Raw genomic sequence first — 15128 nt, forward strand, 5'->3', positions numbered from 1 at the left:
GCCAAACAAGCATGCGAAGTATTCTGCAAGGATACACTCCCTCCTAACAGAGGCGGTGCTTCATTGTTGGTGACAATTGACATCCATTAATTTGGCGATTCATTGTGATTATATATTGACATTCATTAATCCTCTGATCCATTGTGATTATATATTATAATTATAGGTGCAACTTGGATAGATGACTTTTTAATCAAATTTACTATATGAAATTCCTCTATGATGCAGTTTATGTTGATCCGTTGGCTTGACCTTTCAACACCAACTTGCGTGCTCTTTTTAATCTTACTTTTTATTGCTTCTTTGGCCATTATAAACCTAACTTCTAGATAAATTGAACCCCAAGTCTTTAGATCTCTAGTTTTCTCTACTGCTTACGAATTTTGATGACATTTTACATGCTATTGTTTGGGTTGTATAATGGCCATCCAAATCTCGAGGGCCCGTTCACATCTTCTTTGCTAGACCAACCCCAAAATTATTTACAAGTAAATTTGGAGGGATACTATGCTAAGTGGTGGCTGAATACATTCTCAAGGCACCCTAAAATATAATTCACTCAAGTGCATTTATGTTTTTAGTGAATTGTGTAATGTATATGCGTCAGCAAGCAGGATTATAAATAGATGTGTCTTGTTGATTTTGAGATGCACAGAGACGATTTTTTAGAGGTTACGTTTTCCCTCACTTTTATAGAATTTGTATAAGAATCAATCGACAAATCATCTCTAGGATAGGGCAAAATCACCAGAACTAAAGAAAAGTACCTTGAAAGTTTTTCGTTGGAACTTCTCAACAAATTTGAGCGGAGGGAATTGCAAATGATGGAAGGATTATATGATCTGTTTCATCATCAATCAACAATGAAAGCCTGCACAAGTCATTGGGCAAAGAGAACTGTCCTCAGATGAATAGACAAATTTCTAAATGAATTGGCACTTTTATTATAGAAATTATTTTAAAATTTGGCCATTTTTTACTATCACCTCCACTCCAAATCACCAAATTCCAAGTAATGTAAATATAAATTTATAGGTCTTTGTCCAATTCCTCTCTTCCATTTCCTTTTCCATCATAACATTTCAATTTACATTTTATCCAATAATTCCAACAATATGTGTGTGAGGGATACCCAACTATTTCTCGAATTGAACACCCTACTTTCAAGATCTGAGATTATTATTATTTTTTTATGTAATAGGAGTGCTGTGAAGGAAAAATTAGTTGGATTAGACACACCATGTTTGTAAAAATTTTTAGCTATAGCCTGTCGCCTGCTAAAGCCTGTTGAGTGTTTTCCCAACTATGGAAAACTTCCTTGAAGAGGGCAATTTCTTCATATTTTTTAAAAAGTTTGGTGTAAGAAGATGAGAACTGTAGCATGTGAAGTTTTTCTAACTTATTATGCATTGATAAATACTCATATCTGATTCGTGTAGTGGTGACAGTGAAATTTTAAAATGGAATATTAATTAAAAAACCTTTTTTGCTTCAAGAAAAAAATTAAAAATTTTGAGACTAGGCCCTTGCTGCAGCTGTAAAGCTTGCGAACGTGGCAGAGCCAGTTGCCGGTGCTACTATTGGTGACTCGCTCTATTTATATTTGTTATTTTTTGTTAAATTCACAGGTTTGTGCTTTGAACATTTAAAGTTCTATTGAGGTGGCTTTATAATCGATCCATTTTTTATATTTAATTCCTATTTTTGGCTGCTTTCCTTCTCTTGTTTTCCTTGATTTATTTCTCAGCTATTTTGTCTTTTTTGTGGCTTTCAACCATTTCACTTTCTATAAATTGAAATGACTATACCTATTTATTTATTTTTTTATGGCGGAGCCAGTAGTCTATATAAACAAGTGGTCTTATCACTCTTAAAATTATAAATAGACATGTATCACTCAAATGTCTTTATTTATGGTTTTCCTATTACATCAATTATAAATTTGTGTTATTGTTATCATCAGCTAATTCTTCACCTTTATGTGACAATATATGTTATAAAATGACTATTTTTAACTTTTGACAAACCTTTATGGTGGATTTCCTTTCAGTGTTGAAGTTTTTTGCTTAGGTTTTATTTGATTTTTTTAGCTGATGGTTGCTAGTGCTAACTGAATTTGAAGAGAGAAGTTATCTGGCATATGGTGCAATTTGGATAGTTGAGATTGCAATGGAATATGGATCCTAAGACGGGAGGTGTCAAGAGGTTGATGATATAGAGGTTGTTTTAAAGATACGAATTTATAAAACAAAATTAGAATTCAATGTAGAGTTAGTTTAAAGATTCTATTTGTTGAAATCCATGCTCGTTGGTATGTTGCTCCGGCGTTCTTCAATCCAAAGGGCATTACTGTATAGCAGAAAATTCCAATTGGTGTAGATTCTATTTGTTGAAATCCAATAATTTGTTTTATTTTTGGTATCTATCAGAGCCTACTCCAGTCCCAGATGAGTTATCCAAGGAGATAATGTTTTACATATTACTGGCCATAGGACCATGATGAGTAGATATTTTAATTATGCAGGGCGGGTAGTGAATTTGTTACTGAATTAAGTTGAATATTATTACATAAGATATTTATTGAGGCAACTTGCTAATTGTTTAATTGGTTTATATAATATTAAAATGAGGTTTGACATCATTAAAAGCACATTGATAGAGTCGCGTCCAAGCATAAAGGGATCAACGGACTTGGTTTGCAATGGGCTTTTCTGTCAAGTGTGAAAAAAGAAGTGAGAATAAGTTAATATTGGTCTTCTATTCTTGTTTGATTTTGATGACTATTGAGTCGCAAGAGGAAGGAGTGCTTGGTAGTTTATTACCGGTAGGAAATTTAAAGAGGATTCAACCCATAGTGCAGAACCACAAAATCACATAAAATCAATTACAGACACACATGTATAAACTTCAAAAGTAAGAAAAAAATAATCTGCTAAGGCATTATCAAAGATTCTCCTAAAAAACTCATAGAGCATGCCATGTTTGGCTACTATGTAATTAGTTCACAAACAAATAATTGATATATTATTTATTCATTCTGGGTCTTTATTTTTTGTTTTTTCTCTTTTTATGTTTATTGTTTGCATTAGGAAGATTTATCTAACAATGCATTATTTGCTTTCCTGTGAATTTTTTGGTTTTTTTAGCTCAATTTTGGAAGCTTACTTATTGTTCCGCTCTTCAGACTCTGCTTTTATTTGCATTTTGAGAGTTTTGGAGGGTCAAATTTTCGGAAGAAGGATTGGATTGTAGATATATTATTTATTCTTTTTTGTTGTCAATGCAAACAATATTATTTATCACTAAAAATATATGAAATAATAAAATATGTAACTTCCTACCGCTTATATATGTGGGCTCCAAAAATTCGACCGCTCTCCAGACTACAGATTGGATTGTAAGTATGATATTACATAAAGATTTCACACTTCGAGGTTTCCCATAGGCGCAAGCCTTTATGGTTGATTACATTTTCCGATAACGGCCGTTAACGGGAGAACACTTTCAATTAAGGTTAGTTAGTAAGAATTGAACATTTAATATATAATAGCAGTAGATTTAGGATTTAAGTTGTAGAATTCGTCACTTGAAGTTTAAAGTAGATGGTACGATGGACACGGTTCCATCATCCTGTGTCGTCATCGTCCCTGATTTACTTAGTCAAAGGAGGTACCAACCTGACAGAATGATTCTTATCAGTAACCATGGGTTGTATCGTTTAAGAGATCCTCGTAGATTTGAGATTATTTGTTTGTCTAAAGGGACAAATTTAAGTCGACCTTAGCTAATAAAACGCTTTATGTCAATCAATTGTACCATAATGATTCACAACACAAATGGTAGAAAGTTATTGGGGAACATACGGGCTGTGACCGTGATCGTAATATAATAGTGTCATTTGACGACAACCATATAGTCAGAGGATTTTGTTTTTAATCGTTTATTTGTGGTGTCATTTGGCGGTAGAACCACACAGACAGAGGACTTGAACTACATCTTTATTGGCATATGATTGCCTTGATTGAGAATATATTGATACATTTGATGTGGCATTCACTCTTTAGGAGCTGAAGTCAGTCAGAAATTTGTTGTTTTCGATAAATTGTTGCAGAGGGTAGATGAGATTTGTTTTAATTCTTAAGCGATTTAATTTTAACTTGAGTATTTTAGTTGATTATTTGAAAATCTTGATTTAAAATATTGTTCCATTTGGTTGAAATATTTTATCAACTTGACCATCTTCAGGAAATTGAATATTTATAGTTTTTATTTTTGAAGGGGGCATTTAGTTTTGTTAGTTTAGACTTTTAGGGTACGAGTCATGTCAACTCCTATCTTTATAAGGAAGGAGAATCAGACTGTGATTTGGATTTGTTAATTCTTATTTTAGGATTTTGGCATTTATTTTGAAATTACTAGACTCGTCGACTTCAGTCCTTACGTTTAGGAGGATCGAACTAGTTTGTTGGGATTTACAACTTAATTCTTTAGATAAGGCGGCTCGATTAGCTTACACAACATTCTCAAACATAATATTTAAGCTTTCAATATATTGGTTGCAACACATGTGGATTTTTGAATATATCTATCGTTGTTTCATTTATATGGACACCTTAAAGCATGCATAACTTCATAATATCTCAATTAATACTTATCCATGTCTTAAAAGTGAGCCACATTTCAAAATATCACATTTGACTTTGGAAATAACCACAAATTTTTTTAAATTTTGAAATCATTTGGTGCTTAAGGTATTTGCAAAAGTATTATAATTTTAGGCTTTAAAATGGGTTCGCCTTCTTTTCACTAGCAAACACGTTGTGAATCCTGTGGCAAGATTTTAAGGTTTCAAAAAGCCTCGTATTTGAATCATTTTTCATACCCTAGGAATCTAACTAAAAAAAAAACTCAATCTTCAATTGATTTTCAAAACCTAGAAACCTTGTTTGAAAAGCTCAATTTTAAAATATTTTCAACTTTACGAGCTAAATTTTAAAATCTAAAATTTAATTTTTTAAACCCTGAAAGTTTATATTATAAAGCATAGAACTTATAAAATTTTTTAAAACCTTAGGTGCCTAAATATTTAAAAACTAAGGTCCTTGATATTTTAAATCCTAAGAGCCTAAATTTTAAAAGATTGAATCTCCCATTTATGTTAAAATTCAAATGAGTTAAATTTTATGTTATTTTATAAGCTCAAATATTTCAAAATTTTAAATTAAATACAAGTCCAAACAATCTGAAATTCCAGCAGTCTACTAGCGTCAACCCCTGTTAGGGGGCACGAGAGAATGCCAACCTTCCCAGCTATCTCAAAAGAATCGTTTGTCAATGTCGTAAGACACTGCGGTCGGGGAGCAAAACAAATATTTAACCCGTGATCTCAAAAGACGTGACATGACTTCGATATACCTGCAGAAAATGTTAGATTACAAATTAACATCTTCATTTTTGCAGCCTCCCGACTTCAATTCCCATTAGGGGGCATGAAAGAATGCCAGCCTTTCTAGCTATCACAAAAAAATTTCTAGTCAGTGTCGCAAGACACTGGCCGTGGAACAAAAATGATTTTAAAACCGTGATCTCAAAAGATGCAATGAGCCTTAAATGTACTTGCAGAAAGTGTTAAATCATGTGCTCACATTCTCTGAACAATACTTTAGTTTCCTCGAACTGGTACTCATTTCTCCCACAAACAGGTACAATAAACACCCAAATTGAAAAGTACTCCCTATACGCAATTTCCCCTCCTAATGGTACTGTGCTCTCCTCGAATGGAAGTTTTTGAAAATTATCTTATCGCCTCAAAATTATACATTTCAAGATTTCCTTTACCTGTTATAGTTTGAGTTGTGATTCATAGCCTGTGTTGTCTTATTCTGATGTGCACTATTCATACGTAGCGAGTAGGGTGTGGCACAAGTTTGGGGGAGCAGTAATCATCAGGCTGCCACAGATAATTCTTAAGCTTGCTGTGCACTATTAATACTAAGAAGTAAAAAAAAGTACATTAAGGAAATGTGAAATTTATTTAAGTTTAGGATGTAAATTAATATTAGTAATTAAGTGCCTAAAATGTTTTTCTTTGATTTAAGCATACAAATTTTTGAAATTTTTAAAGGAATAATTATGAGATTAAGGACTTCTCATTAAACTTGCTCAACACTTAATGTTCTATGTCAATAAGGGATGAAGCTTAATTTGATTGAAATTATTTAGGAACTAGGAATCATGATAAGGAGTGGGTAAGCACTTGATTAACGTAGAGTTAGAACTTACCAAAAAAAAAAAAGGGAAAAAGAAAAATAATTAAACTTAACTAGATATAGTAATACTTGCAGACCTCATATATGTATGGATGACCTGGAGAATAAGCTTGAGGTTAAGTGCTTTTAGATCCCACCTTATGATATTCTAGACTCTCCCTATGTCCAATGATTTACCCACAACTTTATTTGAAATCTTAGGAAAATTTTAAATTCATGAAAAGTTAAGGGGAAACCTTAGTAGTAATAAGAATTAAATGCGGAATCACTTTTAATGAGAGAATAAACTCATAGTCCTACCAATTTAAGTGAAAAAGGATTTTTATGTTTAATTAGAAGATGAATCATGATATGTATAATATAGCAATAATCAAAGAAGTCTTAACATGAAAATGAAGATCACATGACCTTAATGAATTTCTCGAATCTCTCACTTACTCTTTGATTAATGAGACCAAGAATTGCATGAAAGAATGGGGTTTTTTTTCTTTGAAAATCTGAGCATAATAAAATGATTTCTTGAGGAAAAGTAATGGGTAAAGTTTAGCAGGACTTTCCTGCATTTTTCCCATTTAAATACATAATTTAATGCTTTTGGAAGGTTGGAATTGCTTTTTGCAGGTTACAGAAGGACTAGCACGAAAATTAAAGCAAAAATGAGGATCTTTTGGAAAATCAGCACTGGCGTAACCACACATGAATTAGGCATGGCCACGCCACTTAAATAGTACAGTCACGCCGAAATCGGGTGTGGTCATGCCCAAATGTTGAAGGAGATGAGCGCTTTGGTGCACTCAGCCTAGCCACGCCAAAATATGGCATGACCACACCTCACAACCCGAGTTGGCGGCATAATTATGCCACAGGACGGGCTTGGTCACGTCGGGGCGTATTGTGTTTTGAAAAATTTTTAATGTGGTATTCTTACGAATTTGGAAAGATTTTTGAATTCTTTCTATAAACCATTGTAATTAGAAGATTTAGGGAGCTTTTTGGAGAGGGAATTGTCGAGGAGGTTAGGGTTTAGAGGGTGAATTCTTTTCTTCTTCCAGATAAAGAGGAGATCAAATGGTTGTAAGTATGTTTTATTGTAATAAAAATATTTCTTGCAGGTTTTATATCCAAGAAATTTTCTTTTTTTTTTCTCTCGAGTCATTAGTAGCTAAATAGTTTTTTGTGCATCGTAATTTTTTGGATGATTTTCTTGGTTTGATTTTTTATTTTGGATTGCTCATATCGTTTTTTGCGTTTTGAATTGTTAAGAGTTGCTGGGTAATTTTCTGGCCTTCATTTACTTATAACCTGGCTAGTTAGGACGTTAAAATCAATCGTGATTTACAACTTCGACAGAAGCATAGTGAAACGGTTAGATTAACCATGAGATCCGAATAATATAGGAATATTTTATTTTGGATCCTGCTATCAATTATGGAGGATCAAAATTTATTGAGGACGCTATAAAGATAAATGAAAGCTATCTTTGTGAAATTTCAAATCTTTTTGGAACCTAGGCATATGCTTAAAAAGAACTAAATATCCCCGGTTGACAACCACCACAAGAAATTTTTATGAAAATCAAGCTAACGGCTACACCTAAATCACAGAGACACGATCCTCATTACTATTTGGAAAAACACCAATAGAATTTGATCCACGTTTTCTTCTGTTTTGTTTTCTTCAAAATTTGTAAACTTAAAATTTTCTTTCCTTGCCTTCTAAATTCGCCAAACTAGGTTGGAATAGCTAGTAAACTGGAGCTTTTGCCTTTTCAAAATGATCTCTTATCGAGCTTTCCTGTGGGATCGATATGTGGTACTCTTTAACCGCTTTATTACTTGATATGCATACTTCCGTCGTGTGACCAACCTACTTCACGGTAAATTTTGGCGTCACTCATGTACTTGTTGACTACTACTGCATATGCATTATTTGGTTTGATACAAATCACCACATACATAAAACTTCCAATTGTTGAAGCATATAGAGTTTTCGTCATTTGTGCTTGCTCTGCATCAGAGTTAGGCGATAGTTCCTTATATAGTTTGAATTGACAATCTAACGTAGTGTTAATTGGTTTCACCTCACTCATGTTGAACTTATGTATGATCTTCTCAACATACTCTGCCAGAGACAATTTAAGTGTTTCTATACTTTTGTCCCTGCTGATTCTCATCTCGAAGATATTTTTGGTTGGACCTACATCCTTCATCTCGAACTCATTTAGAATTGTTTCATCAAGTCCCTCATTTTCTCTATATTTGCCCCAACAATCAGCATGTCATCCTCATACAAAAGAAACAAAATATAACAGTTACCGAAGTGTTTGATGAAGCAACAGTGATCGATTTGACACTTCTTGTACCCGTTGTCTCACATGAATTTGTCAAACATTATGTACGATTACCTTGGGGTCTGCTTTAAGCCATAGAGGCTCTTCTTCAATTTGTACACCAAAATTTTTTTGACTGGAACCTTATAACCTTGTGGTTGTACCATATATAGCTCCAACTCTAGATCTCCATGTAAGAAAACTGTTTTAACATCCATTTGCTTCAGATGTAGATCTTCCACTGCTATCAGACCCAGCACTACCCTAACAGCCGTCATCTTCTCCAATTGAGAAAAGATCTCTGTGTAATCCACTCATTCCTTCTGCTAGAAACCATTGACAACAAGTCTTGCCTTGTAGCACTTGCTACCATCTGACTTCTCTTTCAGCCTGTGACTTCTCTTTCAGCCTGTGCCTGTAGACTAACTTGTTGTGCAGTGCTCTTTTGCTATTTGGTAGTACCTTCAAATGCCATGTGTGATCTGACTCCCTTGAATCGTCAACTTGAGTGACCTTATTTTTTACTCCGGTTCACCATTATCAATTAATAACATAGTGTAAAGAAGGAGAATATCTGTGTACAGGTCATGTCACTTTGCTGGATCTTTTGACTTATGTAGTAGGCGACGGAGGAACTTCCAGTACTCCTGGTTGATTACTTGTTCTTTCTATATTTTCTTAATCACCAGTAACATCTATCTTAACATATTGGATTCTTCAGAAGTAATTAGCGGACTTGCTTAAGTTCTGACCTTGTCATTGTACATCTCAATTTCATTGAATGCGACGTCCCTGCTTCAAATAATTTTTTTATTCTGGTAATCTTCTCAAACTCATCTGAGTCGTAGTTAATGAAGATGCACTTGACAAATTGAGTCAAGCATGCTCTTGGACTCTGCATCAACATGCACATATGCAGAGCACCCAAATACTCTTAAATGAGATAGATTTATCTTTTTATCACTCCAAAGTTCTTCAAGTAAGCCTTCCTCTAAAGTTACTGATGGATTACGATTAATTAGATAAACTACAATGTTTACTCCAACTCAGAACTGATTTGGCAAACCATTATGCAACTTCATGTTCCCAGCACGCTCTGTGATTGTATTGTTCATGCGCTCAACCACACTATTCTACTGCGGTGTCCTTGAGACAGTGAACTCACGTCTTACTCCCTCTGTAGCACAGAAATTTATGAACTTCTAATCACAATACTCATCTTTATTATATGATCTGCGACACTTTAGCTTCAAGTTTATCTCATTTTCTACCATAGTCTTTCTTAAAGACTTCAAATAGATCAAATTTCTGTTTAAGAAATAAACCCCATTTTTTTCTCATGGCATCATCAATTAAGGTGACAAAATAGCGAGAACCTCTAATGGATTGCATTGAATTAGGATCTCATATCTTAGTATGCACTAACTCCGGTTTCTTTGATTTCACCGATAATCCACATTTGGAGAAAGAAACCTTCTTCTGCTTGCCATATATACTGTCTTCATTAGAAATCCAGATCAGCTGATTTCAAACTTTGAAGTTTATTTTTCAAAAATACGGACTTTATACCTTTCTCGCTCATATATGCAAGCCTACGGTGCCACATACCTGTATCTACCCTGGTTCCAACCACATCAATGAAACCAACTATTTCATTAATCCGATAATGCGTGCCTTGAATGTTGCCTTAAGTCATCACTAATGCTCCCATGGTCACCTTCCATGAATCACCTGTGAAAGTAATCATAAGTCCTGACTTTGCCAGCTAGCTCACAGAGGTTAGATTTCTCTTCAAGCTTGGAACATTTCTATCTTTTGTAAGTTTCCAAACTATTTTATTCGACAACTTGATATCAATATCTCCCTTTTCTACTATACTGCAAACCTTATTATCTCCTAAATAAACCTTCCCTAGATCACAATGAGTGTAGTTTTTTTATAAATCAAGGATAAAAAGCGGCACCTGAATTCGCTATTTAGAATTTAGTACTAACTAGGGATAACATTAGAGAGTCATTTTGGATTTTATCTGTGGAGATATTAGTAGAGTAACTACATTTCTATCCTCCACCACCAACTTTCCTTGGAGCCTTGCAACCTCTTCTTCTCGTAGTTCTAGCATTCTTCTATGCTTAACTTGAGTTTTTTTTTTTCTTGGACTTAGGTCTGGCTTTGTTTGTATTCCTGTCCAAATTTCTTTCCGTGTTATCAACATTCAATGCAGGACCTAAAAATTTACCATTTCACGCCTTTCTGCGAACTTCTTCATTCAGTATTAGGCCCATGATGTCATCGAAGTTCAACTTCGAAGTCCCTGAAGGATTACTCACCGTTGTTACCAAACCATCCCAGCTTTTCGGCAATGAAAATCATATCACCCGTGCTCTGATCTCATCATTAAATTTAATCTTTACAGAACACAACTGACTCGTCACAATGTTGAAGTTATTAAGATGCTTTGTCACTGAACTGTTTTCCACCATCTTCATGTTGAGTAATTTCTTCATCAGAAAAATCTTATTGGAATCATAAGGTTTTTTGTACATCTTGTTTAATGTCTTCATGAGATCCACTATAGTTTTCAGATTAACAATGTTGAATGCAACAGATGAAGCAAGTGCCAACTTAATTAGACCTACTGTCGTTTGGTCCAACACTTTTCATTCATTCATAGGCATAGACTCAGTCTTCTTTGTTATTACTTGTAGTGACGAATATAATTTTATATTATACAACAAATCCTACACATGCATTTTTCAAAATGTGAAGTTCGTTTCATTGAATTTCTCCACTTTGAACCTTGCTTCTTCAACCATTGCTCCTACTTGAATCGAACCCCACTCTGATGTCAGTTGATGAGAATCACACAACGAACAATTCCTAACTTTATTGAGGCCTACGATTACCCAAGAACGGGAAAAAACCACGGGAGCTACACCACTAGAAATGTTTCACTATGAAATTCAAGAAGTTTTACAAAGAATTCACACAAGTTTTTTCTCTACATACAAAATAAATTTACAGGACTCGTTTCACAATCTTCCCTTCCGATCCGATGCAAAAATCACGCCTGAATCATTGAAACCCACCTCTTCGACATTCCTCATCTCCATTGGGATATTCGTCAAAGAACACCGAATGATGATACACCAAACCCTACTTTACGCCACTCGAAATTGGGATTAGAAACAATTCCTGACACCAGGCGCTCCTGGCGCATAGGCCTCGAACTTGGCGTCTATGCGCCAAGCTCTCAGGAAACATACCCTTATATTGGCGCAGATGCGCCCAAAGTCGGTGCATAGGCACCGGCTTCTCTGTTCGAGCAGCACTCAAGTGGGCACTTAAGCACCCACAACCCAACATGTGCCAGCTGCTCTGTCCCGCTGCTCACCAAATCAGTCTCCACTCATAACCATATGAATTGATGACATTTAGAAATGAATAGTTGTATCACAAGGTATGAGTGATGTAGCCCTAAAATTATGTGTAGTTGACCGCTCTTAAAAGCACTTCAATATTGATCGAAGGATTGCCAATGTTGTGTTGATGAGCTTGTTCCTAAATGCCCTCACATTTCATTTTAGAAAAATTGCTGGTTTTTGGTTTGTATGTTTAAATGGGTTTAGTAATTAAAAGTTGTTGTCTCAAACCCTTTGCGTGTTGATCTTCACGGAGTGTCAACAGTTGATCAGGGTGGAGTATTGATAATCAATCTTTGCCTAGTGTAGGCAGTCGATTCTTGTAGAGCACTATAAGTCAATTTTTGTGGAGCATTGGAAGTCAATCTTTGTTTGGTATCAAAAGTTGATCCCTGAAGAGCATGATATCTCTCATGGTTTATATTGATTTAATCTCGATACTTATCATGTTTTGTTGGCTGCTCAAAAGCATTGTAACCAATGTATATGGACTGTTCTACTTTTCTTGACAATTCAGTGATCTCTTATAAATAAATTCTATTGAGCTAGCATTGTCAACATTGCTTGGTTACAAATGGATCAGTGCGCTTTTCATGTGTGTAAAGTAGTCATCCTGCGTATAAATAATGCTTTATTTGTTTAGGGCATTATAGAACAAAATGGTTATATTTAGTTAAAATTTGTAGCTTTATCACATATCACTATTATTTCATCTGGTGATTTAGTGTACTATGTATCTGGTGTTTGTGTGGACCCTTCACTAGATATATAGTGCTGTCCATGATTTTTACCATCAGATGTACAACAAAAGCTCTTTTTTGCCTCTTATTGTGGTTGATTCAACTATATTATGAACTCCTTGTTATTTCATTGTTTAATGTAATTTTGATGTTATTTTGACCAACCATTATCCTATTTTCCCTCATATCCAATCTGCTAAAAGTTTGTTCTCTAGCTTCAATTATATTGGATTTTACACCCCCAAACTTGTGCATAGATTGGTCTAGAAGGCACCATCTAATGTGTCTCTAGCTAATAGAGTTAACTAATAATGAAAATGAAAGGAAACTAAAATTATTATGCTTGTTGTGTTTGATTTCTAGATGGTTTGTTCAAATTTGTCAAATACTAGGTTGCGTAAATATTTTACATATTTTTGATATGTTGCTCTCGATGTACTTCCTAACTGTATTCATACAAGCTGTTTAGCTAATATTTTTATACCTTCCTTCGCTGAAGACAGTCAATTTTATCACTAGATGTTCCCACACAATCAGAACTCTTCGCACTTATTTCTCATTCTAGTTTCATGTAATTGAAAATTTTATTAAGAAAGGTAAATTATAAACTTTGTAAAGCTCAGCTTCTTTGAAAAATTGTCTCAAAATTGTTTGATAATGTAGAGTGAGTTTCTCAAATTTTAGTCATTCCCATGATATTATTTATAGAACGAGCTAACACCCAGACATTTATGCATGAGGATTTTGTTAAAATGTTCAACTCTTTATATGGTTTAGACAAAGCGTACTGTGCAAACTCACCCCAAACCTCCAACAATGATAAATATTGTAAATGTAGATGTCAACAAGATGTGACAGACAGCAAGAAGTTAATATATATAATATATAAGCTCTCATGTGCTTAAAAACATAAGAAAAGGCTATGCACTTAATATTTGTGTCGGCCGCCCATGCTTATGTCTGACATAATATGATATTCTTCTGGATGATGATAAATTACCTCTATATTTTGATGCATCTCGAGTAAATCATCACAGTAATCTGGCCAACTTAGTCACTGTAGATCACACCCAAACACTATATGCCTAAGGCTTCACCATCTGCTCCAAGTAATATTTAGAACTTCTGTTGCAATGTGAAAAACACAACATGCGTCATTGGAGTAGTAGAAATTACTTGTATTTCATATTAGAGCCTTATTTTTTATGTTATGAAAATACTTATAATTGCTGGTTCGTCGTGCAATTGCCATTATGAAGCATTTAACTTCGCTTATATTGCAGGTTCCTTGTGCAATTGCCTCCTTCCAGAATCCATCAAAGTTTCTAAAATCCGTCATGATCCCAGTTCCACCTACGAGGAGGAGAAGGCACGGCTCAGGAGCTCTTTCAGCTGCCTATCTTCAATCTCATTGCGCCAGAGGCAGTTGTCTTCTTCCTCCCTGCTATTGCCTTCACCATTAAAGGGCTGCGTTCCTCCATGGGAGTTGAGAAAGTCTGCCTCCATCCGATGGAAGAACAGGTGAAACTGATACCTTCCAATTCCATCTAATTTTACTTTTCAGGTTGATTCAACTCCTTTTCTAGATTGTAATTGTTGATATTTGTTGCATGTTTTTCATTATCTCCCTCTTCAGAAACGATATCAACTGACAAATCCATGTTTAGAAACTATCAATCTTTGTATCCATCGCTAACTTGATTCTCGTTTATTTATCATTTTCTGATGTTTTAGGTAGCTCTTCGTGTGTATTGTAGAAACTTTTAGCAACTTTGGATACAAATTTTATCCAATTCTTCTGTTACTTTTTTTTTTATATTTATTTATTTTTTGTATTTTTTTACTGAAGGAAAGATCAATCTAATGGCGATCGGTGTAGGGTAGAGAACTTGAGATGGAGAGCAGGGCAAGTTTCTAGACTTTAAACCATAAACTTTAAACTCTAAAAGGTGAGGACAATTTCATGAATATAAATTATTGTTTAAATGCTTTTGTAAATTTTATTTTTTTTCTTTTAATTTTTTGGCACAGTAGGTGAAATAATGGAGTTCTTTTTTGGTGAGGGTAACTGCAATTTTTTGAAAAGGTTGCTATAAAATTGTTGTGGGGAAAAGTTATTTTTTTGGGGGCATTTACATACATACATAGCATTATAGCCCGCAATTCTTAAGTATTCACCTTATCTCAGACTTAAAACTTTTATATTTATATAGATAGCACTCAAATATTTAATATCACATCAAAAATACTATTATGATCACTTTTTCAAAGTCAAATATGTTTTTCATGCATAAGCTTAAAGCATCAGTGTTATATATATATATATATATATATATATATGTGTGAGTGTGCATATGCTTAAAACATA

The 15128-nt window shown here is 34.3% G+C and overlaps 1 protein-coding gene across 4 annotated transcripts in view; it reads left to right on the top strand.

The window, feature by feature from the left end:
* LOC110039411 (deSI-like protein At4g17486) overlaps window positions 1–14848 on the top strand; it is a 37535-nt gene extending 22687 nt beyond the window's left edge. For 2 of the 4 annotated variants that reach the window (XM_020744459.1, XM_020744458.1), the window contains exons 4-5: window positions 14044–14281; window positions 14610–14848. In XM_020744459.1, coding sequence (XP_020600118.1) covers window positions 14044–14281; window positions 14610–14685 — 314 coding nt within the window. In that variant the 3' untranslated portion in view covers window positions 14686–14848. The remainder of the gene's footprint in view (window positions 1–14043; window positions 14282–14609) is intronic. The other 2 variants (XM_020744457.1, XM_020744460.1) reach the window with 2 other exon arrangements.
* Window positions 14849–15128: the final 280 nt, after the last annotated feature.

The sequence above is a fragment of the Phalaenopsis equestris genome, unplaced genomic scaffold, assembly GCF_001263595.1.
Source record: "Phalaenopsis equestris unplaced genomic scaffold, ASM126359v1 Scaffold000002, whole genome shotgun sequence".
NCBI lineage: Eukaryota > Viridiplantae > Streptophyta > Magnoliopsida > Asparagales > Orchidaceae > Phalaenopsis > Phalaenopsis equestris.